This window comes from Nyctibius grandis, chromosome 24 (assembly GCF_013368605.1).
Source record: "Nyctibius grandis isolate bNycGra1 chromosome 24, bNycGra1.pri, whole genome shotgun sequence".
In the NCBI taxonomy this organism is placed as follows: Eukaryota; Metazoa; Chordata; class Aves; order Nyctibiiformes; family Nyctibiidae; genus Nyctibius; species Nyctibius grandis.
Genome location: NC_090681.1, coordinates 3,240,536 through 3,263,988, shown reverse-complemented (window position 1 = coordinate 3,263,988; position 23,453 = coordinate 3,240,536). Strand labels below are relative to the sequence as shown.

The following is a 23,453-nucleotide window of genomic DNA, read 5'->3' as shown; positions in this document are numbered from 1 at the left end:
GACAGGACCTTGGCCAGCAGCTCCCCCCTCACCCCGCGCTCTCCCCCGGCCCCGACGCCTCGCCATAGCCGGGAGCGGCCGAGGGGGCGGCGGAGGGGCCGGCGCGGCCTAGCAACGGCGCAACCAGGCCGCGGGGCGGGGCAGGGCAACGCCTGAGGGGAGACGGGGCGCCATGTCGCGCGCGGGCCCCGCTGACAGGGGCGGGGGGCGGAGCAGCGGGGACCCGCTGAGGGGACGGGGGTGCGAGGGGACCGGGCCAGCGCGTTCCCCCCCTCCCCACCACTCCCACCCGCTGCGGCGGCCGCTCGGTACCTGCCGTAGATGCCCTCGGTGATGCGGTTCCGCTTGAGCGGCCGCCGCAGCTTGCTGCAGTCCGCGCTCCGCCGTTTCATCCTCCCGGCCGCCTCCGGCCCGGCCCGGCCGGCCTCGCCGCGCGTCCCGGCCCCGCGCTGCCACTGCCCGCCCCGGTCACGGCAGCACCATCCGCCCCCGCGGAGGGTTCCCTCGCGCGGGGCTTTTTTTTTATTATTTTTTCTTTTTTTTTTCCCCGGGAAACAAAGAAATAAAAATAATTCCTGGCCCGTCCCTCCCCGCCCCGTCCCCCCGCGCAGCCGCCGCGCGGAACCCCAACCCCCCTGGCATTCCCCAATCAAACGGCTGACCCCGCCTGAATGACAGCGTGCTCGACCAATCGGCAGCGGGGAAAGGCAGACGGACGGCCGAGGAGGCCCATCGCGGCATCAGAAAGTTGGTCCCGCCCCACGCTGCCGGGTGGCCCGCCCACGCCCTTGATTGACGGCCACGTCAAAGAGAAGAATTCGTGGATTGATGGCTTGTGGACCAATCCCCGAGTAGGTTTTGTTCCCCTCCCGCCTACTGTCCTTCTGGGCTGGTTCCCGCCCCGTGTTGTGATCGACAGCAAGACTGCCCAATGAAACAGGCAAATAGAAATAAAAGGACAGCTCAGCTATCCACTCGGAAACGGAAGAAGGAGGGCTCAATTTCCTCTGTCACCGTAGCACTCAAGTATCGCCCCTCACACTTGATTGACAGCCTCGGTGACAAATAGGCTGCTAGGAAACGGAAAGCTCAGTCTCAGGGTGCAAAGGGAGGGGGAGGCAGCCCGCCGCGCCCTGCGCTTCCCCCACAGCGCGGCCCTACGGTGACGGCTCACCGGAGAGGGGGAACCCTCAGAGTGACTGACGGTCTCCTCCAGCCAATAAAGAGCGTATACAACAGAGTGACAAGCGATCGGCCCAATCGCGGCGCAGGAAGTCTAAGGGGCGGGGCGACTTTGGGCTCTCTTTCCCCGCTCGGCCCAAAGACGGACGGTGGCTGGAGATGGGCCAATCAGAGGCCATGAGGGAAGGCAGCCTTCGGCCAATGGGAGGCTAGTCCCTAAGGGAGGCCAGTAGGGAGGGGCGGGTGTTCAGCCAATGGGGGAAGAGGGGCGGGGCGATCCCGCCGCAGCTGCCGCCGCCCGGGGCTGCCTAGTCACGGCCGGGCACCGCCCCCTTCCCGCGCCGCTGCCGCCGGTTAGGGCCCGGGGCCCGGGCTTTGAGCCTCCCCTCCCCGGGGGCCGCTCGGCCGAGCCCTCGCCCCAAGGCCTGTGGCCCCCCTTGGACTGTGGAAACCGTGAGGAAACCAATGGCGGATACCGAGGTTGAGGGCGGCCGCCAGCGCGGCCTGTCCCCCCGCCCGCCCTTTGGCTGACCGGAGGGTGGCGGTGCCCCGGGCATCCCGCGTCTCTCCTTGCTGCCTTGTCTTCTCCGGCCTTGCCCGGAGCTGGGCTGGGTGCCACGGTCCTGCCTCGCCTCCCTGGGGCATAACGGGACTCCCTGAGCGAGGGTCACGCCATGCTGGGCTGAGCCTGAGGGCTGTGGGTCCCGATACGGCGTTAAAACTGGCACAGAGGAGTGCACAGGAGGCTGCTGGCCCCTTGGCTGAGCCGATGGGGACGTTTTGTTGGTAGTGGAGCTTTAATTTGAAAGTTATTTTGTATTTCGCTCTGTCTGAGATCAATGAGCTTAGGTCTTTCTGTTTGGGAGGGAGTTTAAGCTGGAAATCCGAGCATCAGCATTTACAGTGTGGCTTGTCATCCTGAGGGAAAAACACGGGTAAATTCCTAGCCTTTGGCATATTTTCCATGAGTGTTAGCGCTGATGGGATTTGGTAATGAGTGTCAAAAGAGCTAATTGTGTTCATTTGACCAGGGCAAAATGGTGGAAGGAGTTCTGGGTCATTCTTATCCTGGGTATGAGTCCTCAGGGTTTGTCTTGTGGGAAACACATGAGAGCTAATTAGATCTATTGCATTTATAAACCACACAAAGACACTGCATCAGTTGGCTAAATCAATTCCTAAATTGCTGTTTCAGCTGTTATCTTTTTCTTGTCTAGAGAAAGTTCACCAGGCATTCTGGTTCTGTCTGAATTACCCACGTGGTCACAGAATTCCCATGAAAAGGAGCTGAATGTAGGTCTTTCTGCATCGGGATTTTTCTGAAGTCAGGGCAGCTCTCTGCACGTCTAGGAAAGTCCTCTGAATATTGTTTAGGAGTTCCTGAGATGGGGGAAGGATACTTAACTTACGGTTTTATTAGGCCTCAGTAAAAGCTGGTAAAGCAATTTGATATTGCCTGTGAGGAAGGTGCAAGTTATCACCACAAATACCAGCCTTTCACAGATGGCTTGAAAACTATTATTGTGCTATATAGCCTGGGTTTGCAGGAGGAATATCCTAAAATATAAATGAACTGGATTTTTTCTGCATATGTTTTTGTCTGATACATATTTCTGTCACCAGTAGGTGGCTTTCTACCCATTTTAATGCATTGTTACTACCTCAAACCCCAGCACGCAAACACAGCACTCAATTTGGAATGGCCTGAAAGTAGACAGTCTGAGGCATAATTACAGTACTTTAATCTCCTGGACTACTTGAGCAACGAAATGTTCAGTTTACCAAAAGCACAGTGAATACTGAAAAGATAGTAATGTTCATATTATGGATTCATAAATTCTCTGTCCTCAACAGCCAAATAATCTTATCTAACAAATTACGATGTCTGTGCAAGGGATATACTGAACACAGTTAGCTTCTACCGTACAGCCCTGCTCGTGTACCCAAAATGCTCATTCTAATGGCTCCTTGTTTAAAAAAAAAAAAAACAAACCGACAACAAAATCCTGTGCCTTACCAAAAGGCTCAGAAGCCATAAGGCAACAGGTACCTCGTAGCCACAACATGGTAATAGAAGTTGATGCACTTCCAGATGACGACTGGGTCTGAATTAAAGACTCAGGAGGGTGCAGGTCTGTGGTTTGGTTCTCAATTAAAAGCCTGCAGCGCTCTGAATGGTGCTGTCTGCCTGTGACTTCCCGGCCTGGGGATTACCAAGGTCTTCCAGAGTGTTCAGTGTAGCTGTTTCCATAGCTGTGCTATAAACAATAGACCGAGCTGACAAGTAGCATAGGAAATGCTACATCTCCTTTACATGTCCAGAGATTCTTGATTCTCTGGCAGTGGGTTGGATTCATCACGTGTGAGAAGGATTGTTGTGGGACGTGGGTGTAGAGCTGTAACCTAACCCAGCCAAGAATGACACTGAGAATCTCTACGGGACCTTCCCCGACCTTTGTATGAAGGGACTTGGGTCTAGGATGGGTACGAGCAGTGTAAATAAATAATAGTTTAATAGAAACTTCAACATCCTACTCTTATGAGTCCCTGTTCTTCTCTACTTGCCATTTAGCTGATGTGTAAGGCTCTACAGCAGCTGAAGTGCTGTGTGGATGGTATCCTGGAGCATTACAGTACTGACCATTTGATACGTCTGTGTTCATGAGTACTTTTGAGTTCAGCCCATGGCAGTTGTGGTAAGTTTGGGCTCCTGACATGCCACAGATAAGGAAGTGTTCCTTGCTGACGCCTCTTGGGCTTTTTATCTCTCTGAGTTTTTATTCCTGCCCCCCCACACCTCCTTTCTATTGGTTTGAGGTTACTGGAACATTTTTATAGAAAAAATATTAGTCTAGTGCACAATGTCTTCTAATTACCCCAACTTCCGAAACAGCGTGCCATGGCTAATCCTTTTTCTGGAAGCTGTTTTCATCGTCCTCTTTTACTTTTTGTTCTCAGGTGATGGTCCATCCAGATCAAGCATCTCCTACCCAGGTAAGATCGTCAGCCTTGCTGTGGAAGGAAGTGTTAATGCCTGCTTTTATTTTGCAGTACAGCAGAGGTGGGATTCAGAAGGTTTGTGTATTTGCTAGTGAGACATAGACTGTGTTTAACTGCCCTTTGAGTACCCTATCTTGCCATGTATGGTGTGTGTTTATTTATATCAAAGCAAAGACAGTGAAGGAAGACATGAATGATACTAAATTGCATTGCTGGTCTGTTTTCTGCTGCCTGCTTGTGGTAATCTTGACTCCTATAACAAACATCTGAGGGCATGCACTGGGCTGTGTTAAGTGCCTAACTCTGTGAGGTCTTGGCATGCAAAGGTATCGTTGTGCTACGGAGTAAGGATTCAGGGTGGCAGTATTTTCCATTTGAATGCTTGATGTAAATAAATGAAGTGAATACAGTGGAATTAAGGGCTTAAATGTGTTCTGGAGGTGTACTTTGTGCATTGATCGAAGGAATGTATTAGCAGATTATGCTACGGCCATAGCGTGTAACATATTTACAGTGTTGTGCAAATATGAGCTGATTAATCCTCAGGACATTCTTGTGTTACCCTCCCTGTTTTATAGCTCAGAAAATGAGATCTGCTTACTAGCAGTTTGATATTTTACTGTATGTAGAGGCCGGCACAACCATATTGAGAATATGACTGTTAGCACGTCCCAGGGGACGCTTCCAGGCCTACAGACCCAAGAGCTTATACCTTGGACAGCCTCTACCCTTTATGCAACTTGCTGGTTTCCATATTAAACTCTCCCTACTGCTATTTCTGTTCCTTCTACCCAGATGAGGACATCATACAGGCTTCTCTTTGTAACTCATTTCTTCCCTCATGCCGTCAAGGAATGAATCAGCACTAATTCACAGTAACTCTGCCTGAAAAGTCCAACTTAAGCTCTTTAAATTCACCTCAGGAAAAATGAACATCCAGATTTAATTGCTAAACTTACTTCATTTCTGTCGTACTTTTTGACCCCTCAGCCCCCATCCTATGGCATCCATTCTGATCACTTTGTAAAAATAAATTTGGGGTCAAGGGTATTGTTTTTCTGATTACTTATGGATTAGAAAGCAGGCTCTGGAATTCTTTACAAGTACTAAATAATAATGGCACCTGAATTTTTATTGGAAGGCTGCTTATTTAATTGTCATTATTTATTTAATTTTTTTTAGCCAGAAATCCAGTCTGCATTAATAACTTCACTGCTGTCTTGGTCTTTTCTGTCGTGCAGCTTTTCAAGATGTCAACCACATGGTGATTTTTGGATTTGGCTTTTTCCTGACGTTTCTGAAAAGATACGGCTTTAGCAGCACTGGATTCATCCTCCTGATCGTTGTACTTGGTGTCCAGTGCTCTGTGCTGGTAGAAGGTTTATTAGTTTTACTTCTTCAAAGGGAAAATGAAGATGGTCTGAAAAGGTAATTAGTTTGTGTTGGAATTGGAATAATCTAGAACTGCTGAGTGCTCTTTGTGGAGGATAATGCCTTGTTATGTAGACCTATTTGTGAATTAGCCCAGTCATATTTGCAGACATTTTAGAAGGCTTTGGGTTTTTAAGTACATTTTACTCTCTGCCATTCTTTCTTTCTTGGCCCTGGTGGGGTCCTAATACAGAATTGTTTTTTTCTTTCTTTTATTGCAGAATAACAAAGGCTGCTGTGAGTATGACTGCTGTGGTCATCTCCACTGGAGCTGTTCTTGGAAAGACTAATCCTGTGCAGTTAATTCTGATGACAGTTGTGGAGATAATAGTTTTCCATCTGAGCAGATGGATCAACAACACATTCCTGCAGGTACAGTAGTATGATTTCCTGGCACGTGGGGGAAAGTTTCACTGGGACTTTGGAATGTTGCCTTTTGGTGGTTTGTTAGTGCTCTGCTGACAGGAACATCAGTGTGTTTTATCTCATCTCAGTTATATTGTGGCTATGTTTTCGTGAAGAGATTAAGTCTGACTTTGGGACTATACTTAAACCCATCGAACTCCAAACCCTGCATACTCTGTATCTGCATAATTGGCTGTTTCTTGGCCTTAAAGGGTAAGCTGATCTGATGGATTGGGATGGAGTGCGTTTCGCCTTGCCGATGCCCTGACCATCCCCAACACGTGAATGGAAGCCTTGACCTATGCTAAGGCACTAATTACCTTTAAACTTTACCCCCTCCCTGTGTCAGTTCAGTCTGGAAGATTTCCAGTGTGAATGGTATACCAGCCCAGTCTGGGCAGCAGAATCAGACCTGCATTTAATGTACAATGTAAACATACTGCAAACTCTCTGTATGTGAATTGTGTGTTTATGAGCTGCACTGAATTCAGATAAGTTAATCTCACATAAATAACTTATGCATAAACTGCGGGACTGTGAAAATGAATAGCTTATAGGGAGGTTACGTGAGCAACTATATCAGGAACTGCACCAAAGGCTTCCCGTGGGATGAAATAAACCACAAATTTGATTATTGTATTGATACAGGTTCCAGACAATATCAGCATGATGCATGTTCACCTGTTTGGAGCCTACTTTGGTCTGGCAGTTTCCTCACGCTTCTCTGAGCCATCACCAAGGTCTGAGAAGAATTCCAGTACCCCAAAGTCGGATTTATTGTCAGCGTTGGGTAAGGCATTTGCTTTAACATCTCATTTGGAGGAAAAAATTGCACTGAGAACATAAGGAATGTTTCTAGGGGCTGGCCACAGCACTCTGAAGCTTTTGTATCCAAAGTGCAGGTCTGAATGCAGCCAAGCATAGAGAACTGCTGCTGCTGTGGTTCGTGGTTTCTGACAATGAGTTGGTGAGTCTCAGCATGTTTCCTACCAGGCATATAAGCCACTCCTGCAACGGCTGTGGCTTAGTTTGCTTTTGTCAGTCTCAGCATAAAGGCTATGCCAGGTTAACCCTTCCCTCTCCCAGCTAAGTTGTCCCCTTTGGGGTTGTATAGGCATATTGGTAAGGGATTCTTGCACCAAAGTTGAGGGCATTACTGGTATTTCAGTAGTGCTTACAGCTCCCAGCTGGGGCCAAGGCTCAGTTTGGTTTGGCAAGGTGCTGTACAGAGATATAAAAAGGCGGTCCCTGCCTAGTGATGTAAATGAAAAGATAAAAGCCTATGAAGGGTGGGGAATATGATACAGACAGGCACACGAGAAAGGATCTGAGTGATGATAGGCTGAATGTATAGAAGATCCATTCTTTTCCTTAAAGAAGCAATTTGGTTTCTTTATTAGCATGACTTCTGTTGTGTAACTGCCACCAGCTGAACTAAGATCTTTCTGCGAAGGCCCACAGAGTCTAGTTCTCAGTCAGTCTTTGCCCAGTTTAGGGAAAGAGAAATTTAAATGCTGCTCTTTTGCGTCCCTGGAGTTCTTGCTGGAGAATTTGAGGAGATCAGTATTTTAATCTAACTCATCAAGACACTGTTAAGGCTTCATTATAATTGTAATGCAGCTTGCTACAACCAACTGCTTGCTATTTGGAATAATTGTATTGCCACGTCTTGAAAAATTCCTGAGGTAACCTGGGTAGGAAGGAGCAACTGAGCAGGCAAATTCCTCATAGTTCCTTTTTGCATCCTGCTTCTGAGGGCTGTGTGAAGGGCGCTGAGATCTTCACCCATATTTGGACTCATATTGTGACACTTGTTTCCATAGCTGATCAGGTACTCATAAGAATGCTTTGGTGGCATTAGTAGATTTTTTTTTAATGACTGACTAACTACCTAATCAATGGGAATAAGATTGTCATAGTACGGATCATTCCACCAGTCCTCACTGCTACTATAGGTTTTGAATTGCCAAAACGGCCTCTTCTATATGAGAGGCATGGCTATCACTGCCTTGGTGCACTGAAAGGGTGAAAATTAGCAATGGAAATTGGATTTCAAGGAGCCACAATAAGCTTGTACAAAAGCAGTAGCTGCCAGGTTTGCTAGAAGCTGGATTTAACCATTGTGCTTTATAGTGACAATGCCTGTGTCACTTCTTAATTGACTTGAACAAAAACACTTCAAATTTTACTGTCAGGTGAATTGCACAAGGGTCTAGTACCTCTGTGGCATGGAGAACAGAACATTAGCTGTGGAAGTTGACAGCAAAAAATAATGACCAGACAAGGCAAAATAAACTGTTGTTTGTTTGTGTTGTCATCTGTGCACTCAGAGCTATGCACAACTCAGGGAGCAGAGGCACAGATTGAAATCCGAGGTCCAACTTGACTTAGTGTGAGGCCACCTACTTCCCTCTGCTGGTTGGAATTTCATCTGTGCGTGTGTATCCACATCCACACGGGAAAAGATGTGTCCTGCCAAGCAGTGAACTTGTTTTATAGAGGCTGAGATTCCTAAATGCTGACAATTAGGGCCCAGGCCATAGAGGCAGAAGAACCTGTTCTCATTCCTATTGTTAGTGAAGCCTCTGTGGTCATGAAAGTGTGACACTGTGCAGTGATCTTACAGCAGGAAAGTGAACTGTTCTTTTGGACCCATGTACTAGGGAGTGTAGCTATGCAGTAGATAACTCACAAATAACAAGAAAGTTAAGTTGTGTGTAGCTGAGCTGGTGAAGCACGATCATCTCAGCTCAAGCTGGGTTGCTTTCAGTCTTTAGCCCTCCTCTAGAGCAATCCTAGTAGGGGGGATTTCTGTTCTTACCATCCAGTTCATCCTCTTTTTCTCTTCAAACCCTGCCAGGCAGCAAGACAATCAGTACCAGTCGTACTGGCAGCCAAGGTAAAAGACATTCCAAAGTGCATTTTGGATTTCTTTAAGGTGATTTGTACCATGTGAGCTGTTTTCTCTTCCTCCTTGGCTTACTTTCATTCTCTCTTGCAGCTGGTTTTGAACAGTTATTCCACAGTTCCAGAGCAGAAGTTTTGGCCAAGGAGCAAGCCCCTGGTGCCTGTGCAGAACAGGCAGGATGCTGATTGTTTGGAAATCAACAGTGGAATTGTTCCCACTTGAATCTGAACCTGCATTTAAGGGGATGATAGATAGGACAAAGCTGATATTAAAGGTGTTCTTGAAAAGAGCATCCTACCTTCACCTCTGTGAAGGACCAGCCAGATGCCAGTAGAGCTGTGCCTTGGCTGTGTGTCTGACATTACAGTGGTGTTTCTGATGAGGTGTTGGTATAGAAGGTAACTGGCAGAGCTGTCTGCATTGTGAAGTGTTATCCTTTGTTTACAATGTGGGAATTGTAGTGAATGCAAAATGTGGGCTGGAGCCCTCCAGAGACAGCCGGTGATGGATTCACTGTGTTTTAGAGCAGGTAATAATAGCTGCTTGTCTTTGTCTCCAAGGTACTCTCTTTCTCTGGGTATTCTGGACAAGCTTCAATTCGGTACTAGCTGTGAACAAGAGCAAAGCAATCTACAACACCTACTTCGCCCTTGCAGTGAGTGCTGTAACTGCCTTCATGTTGTCTGCTCTGACCACAAAAGATGGAAAATTCAGAATGGTAAGACATGAGAGAAAATCACTGCACGGAGAAGATACTTTTCTGTTACTCTCAGTAATACACTGAAAGTATAATAGCTATTAAATAAAACAAGTCTGGGTTTTCAGCCTGACAGTCATCATTAGACAGTCAACATAGCAATTATGTTCACGGATTGTAATTTACAGTATACAAAGGCCCAGATTCACCCTAAAGAGATTGCACTTGCCTGAGAATAGCAATCTGTGATATTGGGCTGCTATAAGATAAGTGATGACTGAATTCTCACTCCGTGTTTTTGTTGTTTTATTTTACAGACTCATATCCACAGTGCAGTACTTGCTGGTGGGGTCACTGTTGGTTATGCAGCACACAGCATCGATTATCCTTGGATTGCAATGATTTTGGGTCTGCTTGCCAGTGTGATAACCATATTAGGATCTTACTGTTTACAGGTAATACTCAAAACCTGAAATTAGTTTTTATATAAGCTTTATAAACTTCTTTTCCAATGTAGGATACCTCAAGGGAAACGTCTCTTTCAAAGAGGTTAAAGCTAGGAAACCTCAAGTCCTATGAGCAGAGCGTGGGATTGCGACTTGCAAGACCAAAGTTCATTTTCTAGGTCTGCACTAGACAATATGCTATTATCAACTTGTGTTTTGGTGTATCACTTACTTAAACCTTTTCTTCTTCCCAGAGATGCCTGAATCCTGCTCTCAAGATTCATGATACTTCTGGAGTTCATTTCACTTTTGGTTTGCCTGGTGTGCTTGGAGCTCTTGCCGAGGTCGTTCTCTTCATAATAAAAAACTGGACCAATTTACCAAGGTACATAAATTCTTGCTATTAAGTGATAAGCTTAGCTAATCACTATTGTAGTATGCCTTGAGAAGAGTTCTCATACATACAGAAAGCCTGAACGTCATCACAGATAAATCGTTTTATACCAGATAACCTGAGATAATCTCTGAAGTCCAAAAAGTCAGTAAAAACAACTTTCAGTGTTGAGCAGACTTTGGATCAAAACTTTAATATTAGCTTTTGGTCCTGTTTTCTGTCTCCCTTTTAATAGGGTATTAAATACAGCAGACATAGGAGATTAAGGCTGGGTGTGTGCATCCTTCCAAGGCTCATTTTGGCTTTTGTGGTGTGTTTTGGGGAGCTTTGTATGCTAATACAGCATTTATCTTCGAGTGAGGCTTTAACTCTGAGTTAGGGGCAAGAATGCCAGTTTGGACTAAAGCCAGTCTGGACACTGAACTGGAAAATATACTTGGGGACATACCCTGCAAAAGGTGAAGGGCTCAGTTAAGGATATTCTCCATAGGTTGTTTTGATCTGGCACTGGCATCTCGTTTTTGCAAATCAAGCTCATGTCATGCCATACAAGAAGTCCTCTGATTCTCTCAGTTTATGCAGGAATGAATCACAGTGCAGCGTAACGGCCTTACACTTCTCATCATATTCTTATTGAAACAAACAAATTTAATGAAGTTTTAGTACCACAGTGATGGTTTCTAAGGGCAAAATATGTCCTCTGAAGTCTGTATTAGGCTTCTGATAGGATCTCTTAAAACATCTAACTGCAGCTCCAGAGAGATTCAAGAATAACAGAATTTTTCTGAGAGGTTTTGATGTAAAACGCTGTGTAGATACAGGTTCATTCGCAGTCTTAATGCTAAATTCAGCAACTGTAAAAGGTGAAAACACTTGTTTTGCTTTTCAGACTGGGTTATTCGGTCATGATTCACCTTGGTGCCTTCTGCCTGACCATCAGTCTTGCCTTGATAGCAGGTTTTATTACAGGTCAGTATTGAAAAACAGGTTGCGGTAATATCTTCCTCATTTCTTCAGGGCAAGGGGTGTGTCATCTCATTGCACCTGCTATCACGTCAGTGCAACCCTTTGCAGAAAGAGGCCAGTTTAACTGGGGCTCTGAAGCGTGTTTCTATAGGTAAATTATTTTTAGAAGAAGCCATGGGAAACATGAATACCAGGGACTCTTCAAAGCCAGTCTTTTGAAGAAGAGATGTATGCACCATAAATAACCTTGTAGCACCATTCTTCCATTGGTGAAGTTTATTTTAACAGATGCTTAACAGCTGCCTTCAAATTTCAGACAGGAGATGTGTGAGGATGCAAATATTTTTACATTTGGGTATTGTCTTAGTGACAGAAAAATGCTATCCAGAGCTTCTCACTTTTTAGGCCAGTTGATATAAATCTGCAGAGTTTCACTAAGGTCAGTAACTCGCTTGCATCGGCCAAGCACTGGGCCTTTGATCACTAGTGGTTCAAGATCATCAAGGCTCATGTGGTTCCCATGTGACATTCTGGTTTATGGCAGCTGCTGTTTTTCTATAGCTCTTAATTCTATCTTGAATAAAAGAGGAATGACAGATGAAAATTGCTGTGAAATATACTCTTAAAATGATTTTTTGTTCTTTAATTGATCTGAAACCTTTGCATTACCTTAAGTATAATTAAGAAATTGAGCTAATCAAGCAGATTTTTTAAAAACATTCAGCTAAAATAATCAAACATTCAGTGTTTAACCAATGGTTTAAAAATCTAGATGTTTCCATCTGAAATCCCAAGCTACCAGTGCTGATAAGCCTGATTGCTTTAAATACACAGGCATTTTTCATGCAAGAAGTTAATAATTTTTTATGTATTTTTAGAATATGGCAGGCTGTTTAATGGGGTTTTACCTAGAGTAATTAGTTTTTAATAACACAAGCCTTGATCCTGGCAAGCTTCTCTCTTTATATTTAAGGTCAACTTGAGCCAAGGGGCTCTGCTGAAGCATTTTGTTCTGAATTTGTGTTTTGATCTATGTTACATTAGGATGTGTGTTACTAAGAAATCTTCAGTTACACACAATCTTTCCCTTTCCCTGATGTGTATATTTATGTTGGATATATGTGTTTTTCCAAATAGGTTTAGTCTTAAGCTTCAAACTGTTTAAGACCACCCCTGTATCAAAGTACTTTGAAGACCAGTTTTATTGGGAGGTAAGTTTCAATGTAAAATTAACTGTGTGGGAGTATATATAGCACCTTGTTGACCTTGATGAAGAACTCTAGGTGTTTGAATTAAAGAAAAAAGGGGGGAAAAGGGCCTTGGGCACCTTTAGGTGCTGAATGTGGTGCTCTATCTGAATTACAGAAAAAAGAAATGGATGAAACTAAGCTTCTAATAAGGTTTTCCATTGCCTTTTTCGTATGATGATTTGACATGTAAAATGTTCTGATACAAGTATGATTGTTTTCACAGTTTCCCCATTTGGCTGTTGGATTTTGAATGGAGGAACCCAGATGACAGATTTGAGCAAGATAAGATTTCCCTATTTGTCAGTAGAGAAAATGAATAGCTATGATGGGTTGAAAGAGCACTAAAGTATCAATTCTTAGGCCCAAAAAAGCCATCCCAATGTACACACAAAAAATTAGTAATACACTGTTCTAGTTATTCTTGAAAGATACAGAGTGTAAATTTACAGGTGCAAACTTACAAAACATTATGCTTTTCTGCTTTGTTGGTCTTACCCTAAATATTTTTTCTAGGATATGTACAAAAAAGTTGGCTGCATTCATTGCTGTAATGGCTTATCAATCAAAATGCTGGGAAGCTTTAAAGTATTTTTAGCTCCCAAGTTTAAAAGCCAAAATATGTATTTTAAAGTATAATTTTTCAAGGGGTACATACTCATTCTTATGTAGCTAAGCATTAAAGTACTTGTTTTTAAGCTAAATTAATTGTGTTGAAGGCCTTGTTAAGCAAGGATTTGATGAGTGAGCTGGATCAGGGCCAGAACTCTGCATCTTGCCAGACTGAACTCTTTGAGTTATCTGACTGCTTGAAGAAAAATCTCTAATCACTTGGCTCAGGCTATTTGGATGTTCAAATGGCAAGAAGTTAAAATTGTTCTGCTTGTGGAGGGTGCCCCTGAAATCAATGGTATTACTCATTACCATTTCTGAAGGTCTTATGTTGAGCTGTTTTACTCTGATACAAGCAGGGGGCTTTGGTGCACGAGCCAGGGCCTGATCAGGCAGAGGATTCTGTGCAAACGAACCCTTGTTTTTAAATGGATTGTGATCCTCAGTGTTTCTTCTTTGTTTCAAAATAGTTGACGTAGAAAAACTCTTTCAAAAATGCTTACATAATAAAAAAGTCAAAATTTGATTGTTTTTATTTATTAAGAATAATTAAGTAATGAGGAAAAATGTAACATTGAAGACAAAGCATGAGTTCTTTGATGCTCACTGCAGTAATGCTTGCTGACCTCCATTCATGCATTAGGGATTAAGCAAAGTACATCACTACAGTTAAGGAAGCGTGAGACAGGTTTCAAGTAATGAGAAATTACTTGCAGAGGAAGGGCCAGTGTTTCTCATTTCCAGGTCACAAATAGCCTGTAATCTGCTGAACGTATCAGCTGCCCCCAGCTTCTGCCAGCCGACGGTGACACCCTTCCACATCTGCATCATCTCACAATTAACACGCTACTACCTGTGTGACAGAGTAATCCAGGCTCAACTCGTGCGCTTCACTTGCTTCACTTTCCAGCAACCAACCAAACTGCTGCAACACAAACAGCTTCAGCTGTTTTCTAGCAGGATTGCTCTGATGATGGAATAGTATTTTATTCCCTCCCTTTTCCCCACGTGTCTTTTGTCATTGATTTCTTGAGCAACTCGTCTAGGTGCCAAAACTCTCCCTGGTAGTGACTGTCCCTGGTCTGAGTACTCCTCTTCCTGCAGACAGAACTCTGATCTGAAGAGTACTCTTCCTTTGTTTTACAGTGGTTAGAAAATAGCTGTCAGGAAGCTTTGTGGATGAGCTACTTCCATCTAGAGCCACTACACAATTTGTACTTGTGCCTCTACAATGTCACCCACAGCAACAGTAAGTTGTTACTCATTATCACCATAGGATAAATTAAATATTCAGGGAGGGGGGAAAAAATATCCCAACGCAGCATAGTTCTGTGTTATGCAATAAAAGCCACACACCGGTAAGTTTTGAAATTGAAGAAATGGTTATATTGTCCAGATATAGGAAATATTTAATAAATATACATTAAAAAGTTGGTTTAAAGCATTTTTAGTAAGTCTTGGATTGTAAAGAACATCATAGAAACAGCTGGTTAAATACATCCACCTTCCACTACACTATTTACTTGTAGCAAACATCATAAAAGTGACTGCCGTTGTTACTTGTAGCTATTTTACATTTGTCCAAAAACATGACAACATTTAAAACAACATACAAGAGTAAAAAAAATTAAACAGAACAGAACCAGAATTTTTAGTGCTAGGATTTAAGTTTTCCTTGGTTTATCTGTAGACATAATTGAAAGTCGCTGTTTACAAAACGGTTTTACAAAATTTTGGGAGTGTGCAGTTAAAAAACCAGCATGGCCAATGTACTTCCACAGGCGAGTTCATTGCCACAAATCTTCCGTGCGACCAAATTTGAAGACCAGTCCTCTGTTTAAAACACAATAAAGGAACAGAAGTACATAATGGAGTACAGTATTTTAAATACATGATGATTACACAGAGCAAGCTGTAGGATTTGTAAATCCTGTTCCTGGTCCTGCCACAAAACCTATGCAGACAGAGCCCAGAGATCTACTGCCTTTACCAGCAGTTTATTCACCCCTGTCTAGTTACAAAACAGGGTTTAATTAAAAACAGATTACAGCAAATTTCAGTTTTAAACATTTTAAACAAATTAGATAAGAAATGAACAAAATAAGATAGTCTTACCCAAAAAAGATGAACGCATTCTGGAAAAACACAGCGATTCCTGGGTATACTACTGTTTTTTCTAACAAAAGAAAGAATCTCCATAAATTTTTGAGAAGTAATTTTCAAGAATATCCCATCTCTGACATTTCAGAAACACTAAATTGCACTATTTCAGCACAGATAACCAGTTTCTTTTAAATAGGAACATTTGGAGTCTGTGCACTGTGAAGCAGTGGTAAGGAGCAGAGTTAGAGGGGTCTGTTAGGATGTAGGATTCCCAACTAGATACAGGGGTGAAGTGACAACAAACATTTAGTGCTGTTGCTACTACGTAACAAATCTGCCTAAGCCAGATTGTTCTCATGTGGAATTAAGACAGCACCATGCAGCTCATAAACCCCTTTCATTCCAAAAGATTAAAACTGGACCTGCCTAGAAACAATCTAAAAATAAGTTTTAAAATTCAATAGCAATTTAAAATACTTTAAACTCACAAAAATGGATCAGGTCACATTCCATGCTGTATCTTACCTTTAACAACGTAGCCTCCAAAAAGGATCCACATGGAAGCAATCAGAGACCCAAAAGCCATCATAAACCCAATGAACAGCCAAATCCGAGCACCTTGAAGAAGACATAGGGATGGTTTGTGTCCCAGTACAGACACTTGAGGCTTGCAGCAGGCTTTTGTTTCAGAGCTCCTTCAGTGAGACACCAGAGCTACTCACCGATACACAACGCACACGCTCGTACAGTTCTTACAACTCTTCCAAGACTTAAGAGCTTCACAGATCTATCACAACACCACAGCCTACGCCACTGTACCTGTTTGTCCTAGACAGCCTTCACTGTAACTGTCACCCCGCACTTGTCCATTAGACACCGCATTGATCCTGTACCAGCAAAACAGGATAAAACTGTGTAAACATCGGTAAAGCAAGAAGTAAGTTTACAAAACAATAGGAGAAACTTCTCAGAAACCTGTGTAAAAAGGGTGATGTTTTATTTCTTGCATTTTTTGGTAGTTTTTTAAAGAGGGACAAAGCTAAAACCTAAAAGACATTTTTTCAAAGACTAGTAAGACTTGGACTTGTACTACATATTTTTTTTAAAGGGTTCCTTACTATAAGTATCAACAAATATAAGAAAGATACTAGAGATGCTCAGACAGTAACTTGATTTGTTATTCGTATTACCTCTCCATTTAAAGACTATGAGTTCTTTTGTTAAATGCATAAAATAGGTTCTAGGAGTGTGTAGCTCTGATCAAGAAGTTACACTTACATTAGGAATGCAATAGTGGCTATAACCCCACAAGCATGGTATGAATGGTTGAAGTCTTCCACTTTAGGGTATTTTACAGCTGCATCTATGATTATCCACCAACCTGTAAAAAACTATTAAAAAAGAAAGAGCACAAGAGTTTAAAATACAGACACAAGCCTTTTAACATGAATAACATAAGATTAGTCTAGAAAAAGTAAAGTTAATATATTAAGTCATTCTTACGGTCTCCCAACCCTGAGTCAGCTGATAGCACAGCTAGTTTTGCTATCAATTTAGCAACAAGGTTAAATGCAAAGACAGAGATTTACCTCCTCCAATAGGTTTTATGGGGTAGAAGCTGCAGAATGTAAAACATGTGGATGCAAGCACCCAGAACAGATTTTGTCGTTAACTCTTCTGCTACATGCAAGGACAATGCATCCCTGTTCTTTCTTTTCTTCCTTTAACTTCCAAAAGGTCGATAATTTTCAGCTGATCCACAGCTGATGACATCTAAACAGCCCGAAAGCAGCATAAGAGAAGCTGTACATACCAGCACTCCCGCAGCAACAGAGGCGATCGTGTTTCGTTTCTCTCCCCAGTCAACACACTCCGAGCACCTCAAGCTCTCAAGAAAACCTGACATTTTTCAGCGCTCTGAAGAACTAGAGAAGAAAAAGGAACATTTCTTTGCAAGAGGAAACCCCTCGCACAGCAAGGGCTGCCGTGCAGCAATGCGCATCGTGCGAGGCAAGAACTCCTACGCGCTACCTGAAAATCCCACAGCCAGGGCCCCTTCCCGAGGGGCGGCCGAGCAGGGCGGCTGACAGAGCCTGGCCACCACCACCCACCCGGGACACCGGCCTCAGGGCTGAGGGGACACAGCGCCGGTCAGCTCGCCCGGCCCTCGGGGGGGCCCCGCCGCCCTCCCGCGCCCGAGGCCGGCGACATCCGGCGGGGCTGCGGCCCTCCGGGAGGGGGACAAGCCACCGGCCAAGCGTCCCGCCGTGCCCGGGGAGCGCTCACCCCCCGACCCGCCACCTCACGCCGCGTCCCCGCTTACCCGAGGGCGGGGAACGATCGCGCAGCAGCCCCGACCCCGCCAGCCGGCCGCCGAGCCCGCGCACTGCGCATGCGCAGCGCTCAGCTGATGCACTCCGGCAGCGGCCGGGGGGGGCGGTGGCGCGCAGGCGCACTGCGTGCGTGCGGGCCCCACACAGATCCTTCTGCGCATGGGCGGCAGTGCTTGGGGCGGGGGGCGATGGCTGCCAGTGCGCATGCGCGGGGACGGCGCCCGGCCTCTGCGCATGCGCCCTGGTTCCCCGTTACGTAAGGGGTGGGGGGAAGTTCTGGAAGGTTCTCGGCTGCCTCAGTCGCTGCTCGGTGGCGGGAGCGGGCGGCGGCTGCTGTGAGGGCTGCGTCCTGGTTTGTTCCCTGGGTGGAAGGAGCCTGGCCGGTCGCTATGGGGGTGACTCACGAAGCGGGGCTGTCTCCTCAGGCGTCGCCCCTGGAGCAGGATCCGTGCGGGGGAAGCCCGGCTGGCTGGAGCCGGTGAGTTGGGGGGGGCCTTGGCGGGGCACCGCGGCGGCAGCTCCTCGGAACCGCTGGCGGAGGGCGGGGGGGTGGCCGGGGTCCGCTCGCGAAAGGCGGTTCTTGGGGCGGTCAGAGGCTGTTATTCGGCTTCCGCTGAGCGCGTTGGAGGGTCGCAGTTGCGGGCTGGTGGCGGTGGGGGGGGCGGGGGAGACAGGTGTGATTCACGTTTCTTTTTATTACAGAAGCGCCCTGGAGTCTCACGGGAACCAGCACCGGGGGTGTCCGGCGGCTCCCAGCGGTGAGTGCCCGAATTGAGGGCGGGGGGGACCGGGTGCGCGGTTCGCCGGGTGAAGGGCGGTGGTGGGGGAGCCCGTGCGGTGTGTGCGCTGCTGGGAGCGGCTGGGTCGGGGCAGCTTAGCGGTGGGAGGTGGGGGGGGGGGTTGAGATCAGGCTTAATCCGTTCTCTCGTCTTAGCCGGGACATGTATGGTGCTCGTGACCTTGACCCTTGTGTAGAGGTGAAGTAGGGAACTTTAGCTTTACTAGTAGCAAGGGGAATGTTTCTTACAAACTCGTGTAGAACTTGGTACCCTTGACTGATTTGAGTAAGGTTTTAATATTTATTTAGTAACTTTGGTTTACAGTGAGCACTGAATAGAAATTCTGTGATAGAGCAAGCTTCCTTAAACTGTAAAGTGGTGATGTAGCAGGGTTTAAGTGCTCGTGATAAGATAGTTACACCCTACAATACAGTAACCTTTGTAGATGTAAAATGGCTGCCACTAAAGAGGGACAGCCATTTTAATTATTAATATATCACCTTAACAAGTGTTACGCCCTTTACAAGTCATATCCAGTGAATCATTAGCTGTATTTTTCATTAGTTATGTGGGATGTCTAATAGCAGCTTGTTACATACACTGCTGGGATGTGTGGAGTTTTGTGCAGAGAGCTTTTTAATGTGACACGGTCAAGATCTTGAAGTGGCTGCGTTCTGCTGTGAAGGAACGTTTTTTTTCCCTTGTTGGAGGAAAATTTAATCTCCATAGAACTACAGAAGTTATGTATTGAATTTGTACTGATCTGGAAAGCATATAAAATACCTTGAAAAATCGGTTTGGAGGAAAAAAAAGTATTAATTCATTTCCTTTTCACAAAAGATGTGTGCTTACCTACCAAACAAAGGGTATTGAACTTAAAACTTACACAAACCTCTCTTCAAAATGCCACACAGAACTACTCGTGGTTTAAACTGAAGCCTTTATTTCATGAGGAAGACTGACTACAGGAGAGGAAATGATGAAACTTCAAATTGTCATGTGCAAAACATGCTGATAAACTGGATGAGCATTGTTGGTGTGTTTAATTATCCTTGAACTTTTTGCCTGTGTGTCATAATGTTTGTTGTTGTATAAATGACTTGATGTGTATAAATGATTAGCTTCCCCCTCCCCACCCACAACAGGAACAGAGACCGGGTATTGCAGAACAACAGTAAAAACAGAACCAGCTTCTGAAAGTACCTGCATGAAGAAAACGGTGGTTAGGAAAACTGATGATATGACAGGCTTCATGGATGACTTAACCCTCAGCTCACCAAAGAAAAGAGAGTCGTCTTTGAGATCCAAGAGAAGTTGTGATAGGTCATCAACAAGGTCATCTAGCAGATCCTCTTGCAGTTCACGGTCCAGTTCAAGTAGTTCCTCCACAGCTTCCTCCAGGAGCTGGAGCCGGTCCAGATCGAGATCAAGGTCATGGGCTAGAAGAAACGGTTCCCAAAAGGACAGAAGATACTCTCGTTCATATTCCAGAAGCCATTCCAGATCACGTGGGTACGCAAGGTACCGAGGAAGATACCGTGCCAGACACTACAGGAGATACCACCGCTCTCCTCCGAGGTACAGATCACGCAGTAGGTCGTGGTCTCGTGGAAGATCGTACTATAGAAGATCCTATTCGAGGAGCAGATCACGTTCAAGAGGCCGAAGATATTATGGATTTGGGCGAACAGTATACCCCGAGGCTTACAGGAGCTGGAGAAGCAGGTCACGAACAAGATCTCGTAGTAGGTCACCTCTCCATTTGAGTGAAAAAGGTACTTTTGAGACTTTCATTGTGTGAGAACCTCAAAACATACAATTTATTTTTATTTTAACCACTCAAATTCTCATCTGTTTACTTGTATTATAGAGCATAACTGATAATGGCAATGTGGAAGAAAATCTTTGCATGGTTATAAAATGTATTAAAAAATTAACTAGTTCAGAGCATATTCTTTGCACTTCAACTGAAGCTAAATCTCCCAAGTTCTGAGGAAAATTTATCACAGCTGATGCTTACATAGGTGGTGTGGTAGTAAATGTGCAGGTTTTAGGCTTGCATGACTAGCTACATGTTGATGTAAACATCAGAGAATGACAATATTTTTTTTTAACTCTTGTAGAAAAGAGGGAGCTCCTGGAAATTGCGAAAGCTAATGCTGCAAAAGCTCTGGGAACAGATAACATAGTCCTGCCAGCAAGCTTGAAAATCCTTACTCCATCCAAAGAGATAAAAAATGAAAAACAAGAGCATGAAGATCCTGGAGAGTCAGCTGAGGTAGGTATGAACTGGAATATTCTCGATGAAAAGGTAAACACTTCTTAAAACTTGTTGTCTACATGGATGTGTTACAGTTTTTAATCGTGGGGTTTGTGATGATGAATTCAAACCCTTGAACAAAAACTTAAGATTTACCAGAATTCTAAAAACTACTCTAGAAACCACTGTAGACTTTGCATTAACCTGGAAGTACTGTGGACTCTTAGGAGGTGATGGACCCACTGAGCACATGCAGGCTTTCCAGCAGCACTAGGCTGGGAAGAAGAGGTGAATGTAGCTTGTCCTTTTGAGTTGTTCTTGCCCATTACTTAGACTAGTTCATGTGTTTCTGACCTAAACCAAGGAGTCTCCTTACCAAACCTAGTGAATAGTGTGGGTTTTTTTTTTTTAAAGGTTAAATCTTTCTACCCTTTTTAACTGTTAAAAGCTTTTCATATGCAACAAACCTGTTTCCCAGAAATTACATACCCAAGCACCCAATGCATTTTACATACTTTATTTCTGTCTTATAGAAATCATGACTATGGTTCCAGACATGATGAAGAAAATCTGTTGGTAATTAAGGGACTTGTGGGCTATAGCTGCTGTGAATTTAAGGGAGGGAGAAACTTGAGCAGCTTAAACTGAACTTGAATTGTAGTTTGGCTCTGTTGTTGTGGTATGTGAGCCTGATCTGTGGTAAATACGAAACTGCAATAACTGTTAGATCAATCAGATGCTGCTGTTTCAAATGAAGTAAATTTACTAAGGGTTTTAGACAAATGGTCCAGGCATCCCTTTCATAATATATGCAATATATTCCAGATGTTGAGAGAGTACAGAAGAAGAGGCCTGCATCACTTGCAGATAAGTTTATTGTCATTATCCAAAGCTCTGCAGGATGGACATGCAGAACTTAACGCAATTTACTCTACCACTACACTTTGTTGTATGGCAGTCCATGCTTTGAATTGTTTGAATCCTTTTTAAAACTGTAACTGGGGCATGGATATCAGGTCACATGTGAATTGGCACAATGACATTGATAACAGTATAGAATGCTTTTCTGATCGAGTTCAGCATTGATCTGTTTGCATATTTAGTAGCTTACAGCTACTTTTGATGTAAATACCTGAAGAAACTCTACCAGAAAGTTCATATTCTCTAGTAACTGCCTTGATGTGCACGGAGTAATGTATCCTCCCACTGAAGCTGTGTGTGCTCTTCTCTAGCAACCCAGAAGACTAGCAGAAGACATGACCAAGAGTGGAATGGAGAGAGCAACCATACAGAGAAGCATTTCTTTCAGTCCTAATGTAAGTGTGATTTCCCAAGATGGAATTCCAGTAATTCATCCCTCCTGGGTTAGGCTTTTCCCGGCATTGATTGCCAAATTAAAGATCTTAATAATGGTAACGAATTTAATGGTTTGATAAGGACTTTCCTGGAGGAGCTAGATCAGTACTTTAGCAGCAGAGTACTGCAGTGTGTTTAAAAGAGATATTTACCTTTCAGCAATAATGCTGAACACCCGTACTGTACTGCAGACCCAAAAGTGTATGCCAGAACTGGTTTACACCAGAACTTACTTCAAGTTACATGTTTGGATATACATTAGTAATGCAGAACGAAGGAAAAAGCAACTTCCCTAAGTCCTGTGTCAGTTAAGTGTACATAGTTGATATTTGGTAGGCATCAAGTCTCCTGTGAGCTGGAAAGAAAATGTGTCTTACCAGCACAGATAAACCCCTTGAAGTTGGCAGGTCTTAGTATCTTCCTTCTTGTAGCCTTTTTAAAGGGAATCTCTTTTTCCAGAACACAATGGCAAAACCAGTACTACAGAAGCCAGTGAGCCCTGTTGTTAAAGAACCAGCAACTTCTCCAGGAAGAGAAGAGGACAGAAAGGGAAGTCCCTATGGGCAATGGGTTCCTGTCAAGAAGGAGGAGAAGAAAACATTTTTAAACTTCTCACCCAGAAGTGCCCTGTTCCGGGCACGCTAATGTGTTCTTCTCGCAGTCTCTGACTGCAGCATTATGCATACTTCAGTAGGGAGATCTGCAATTTTCTCATCAGGTTGAAGACTTGTTAATACTGAGTATTTATTTTGAGATCTTAATTTTGGAATCTTAGGGTTCTCTTTCAGATGTAGAGCACAGTGATCCAGAAGCCACAGGTGGGAATCTTGTGTATATTTGTAAATATTTTGTATTGCTTTAATGGACTAGAACTTACAGGTGGGTAACTCTTTTCTAAACAATAGTTCAGTGGCTGTTATTTTGAACACTTTACATTGTGTAACTGTTTCCTTCAAGTAAATAAACTTTAGTTTTGCACTGGCTTTTCAGTTTGTTGGTTATTAGACCTATGAGTGGTTATTCCCAGGTTTAGCTTTCACTTTACACTTCTTGTAAAAATAAATTGTTAGTCAAATAAACTGATTTTGACTCCTCCAATCTGGAAGCTGCTTTAAAAAACTAATTACCACGCTGAGGCTGGCAAATGTACGAAGGAGTTATGTATTTTGTGGCAACAAAATTTAATGCTTGAGCTAGTGCCTGTTCCTGGGTGAGGAGGCTGGGCAGGGGGACACCTGTGCTGTGCAGGTGCTGCCTGTGGAAGAACTCCCAGCCCCAGCACATGACAGACAGCGGGGGGTAGCTGCTTTTTCACAGAAAGGTCACACATTCCT

General features: G+C 44.3%; 4 protein-coding genes across 5 annotated transcripts in view; 2 read left to right on the top strand and 2 right to left on the bottom strand.

The window, feature by feature from the left end:
• Window positions 1-581, bottom strand: part of MACO1 (macoilin 1) — a 28,602-nt gene extending 28,021 nt beyond the window's left edge. The window contains exon 1 of the mRNA XM_068417789.1: window positions 313-581. Within this exon, the coding sequence (XP_068273890.1) occupies window positions 313-392 (80 nt within the window). The 5' untranslated portion in view covers window positions 393-581. The remainder of the gene's footprint in view (window positions 1-312) is intronic.
• Window positions 582-1,979: 1,398 nt separating this feature from the next.
• Window positions 1,980-13,781, top strand: RHCE (Rh blood group CcEe antigens). 2 transcript variants are annotated; one of them, XM_068418023.1, is made up of 12 exons: window positions 1,980-2,117; window positions 3,755-3,878; window positions 4,141-4,176; window positions 5,424-5,610; window positions 5,835-5,985; window positions 6,667-6,808; window positions 9,487-9,644; window positions 9,941-10,078; window positions 10,324-10,454; window positions 11,353-11,432; window positions 12,567-12,640; window positions 12,903-13,781. In XM_068418023.1, exons 4-12 carry the CDS (start codon window positions 5,444-5,446, stop codon window positions 12,927-12,929), a joined length of 1,068 nt encoding a protein of 355 aa, XP_068274124.1. In that variant the 5' UTR covers window positions 1,980-2,117; window positions 3,755-3,878; window positions 4,141-4,176; window positions 5,424-5,443; the 3' UTR covers window positions 12,930-13,781. The 2 variants fall into 2 exon arrangements, with proteins under 2 accessions (XP_068274124.1, XP_068274123.1); XM_068418022.1 differs by lacking the exons at window positions 1,980-2,117; window positions 3,755-3,878 and having other exon boundaries at window positions 4,005-4,176.
• Window positions 13,782-14,651: 870 nt separating this feature from the next.
• On the bottom strand, window positions 14,652-17,820 carry TMEM50A (transmembrane protein 50A). The gene is made up of 7 exons (XM_068418021.1): window positions 17,715-17,820; window positions 17,205-17,316; window positions 16,670-16,782; window positions 16,211-16,278; window positions 15,917-16,009; window positions 15,404-15,464; window positions 14,652-15,121 (listed from the first exon to the last, which is right to left on the bottom strand). Exons 2-7 carry the CDS (start codon window positions 17,295-17,297, stop codon window positions 15,076-15,078), a joined length of 474 nt encoding a protein of 157 aa, XP_068274122.1. The 5' UTR covers window positions 17,298-17,316; window positions 17,715-17,820; the 3' UTR covers window positions 14,652-15,075.
• Window positions 17,821-18,087: 267 nt separating this feature from the next.
• RSRP1 (arginine and serine rich protein 1) lies at window positions 18,088-23,102 on the top strand. The gene is made up of 6 exons (XM_068417913.1): window positions 18,088-18,202; window positions 18,427-18,482; window positions 19,649-20,278; window positions 20,627-20,781; window positions 21,996-22,079; window positions 22,579-23,102. Exons 1-6 carry the CDS (start codon window positions 18,114-18,116, stop codon window positions 22,762-22,764), a joined length of 1,200 nt encoding a protein of 399 aa, XP_068274014.1. The 5' UTR covers window positions 18,088-18,113; the 3' UTR covers window positions 22,765-23,102.
• The last annotated feature ends 351 nt before the right edge of the window (window positions 23,103-23,453 follow it).

Excerpts from the sequence above, each read along its gene's own strand:
- TMEM50A (XM_068418021.1), bottom strand. The coding sequence starts at position 17,297 with ATGTCAGGTTTTCTTGAGAGCTTGAGGTGCTCGGAGTGTGTTGACTGG. Across the intron at positions 16,783-17,204 it reads CTGTTGCTGCGGGAGTGCTG|TTTTTTACAGGTTGGTGGAT; the intron begins GTATGTACAGCT and ends CTTTTTTAATAG. Across the intron at positions 16,279-16,669 it reads GCCACTATTGCATTCCTAAT|GATCAATGCGGTGTCTAATG; the intron begins GTAAGTGTAACT and ends TTGCTGGTACAG.
- RHCE (XM_068418022.1), top strand. The coding sequence starts at position 4,044 with ATGTCTTCTAATTACCCCAACTTCCGAAACAGCGTGCCATGGCTAATC. Across the intron at positions 10,079-10,323 it reads TAGGATCTTACTGTTTACAG|AGATGCCTGAATCCTGCTCT; the intron begins GTAATACTCAAA and ends TCTTCTTCCCAG. Across the intron at positions 11,433-12,566 it reads GATAGCAGGTTTTATTACAG|GTTTAGTCTTAAGCTTCAAA; the intron begins GTCAGTATTGAA and ends TTTTCCAAATAG.
- RSRP1 (XM_068417913.1), top strand. The coding sequence starts at position 18,114 with ATGGGGGTGACTCACGAAGCGGGGCTGTCTCCTCAGGCGTCGCCCCTG. Across the intron at positions 18,483-19,648 it reads GTGTCCGGCGGCTCCCAGCG|GAACAGAGACCGGGTATTGC; the intron begins GTGAGTGCCCGA and ends CACCCACAACAG. Across the intron at positions 20,279-20,626 it reads TCTCCATTTGAGTGAAAAAG|AAAAGAGGGAGCTCCTGGAA; the intron begins GTACTTTTGAGA and ends TAACTCTTGTAG.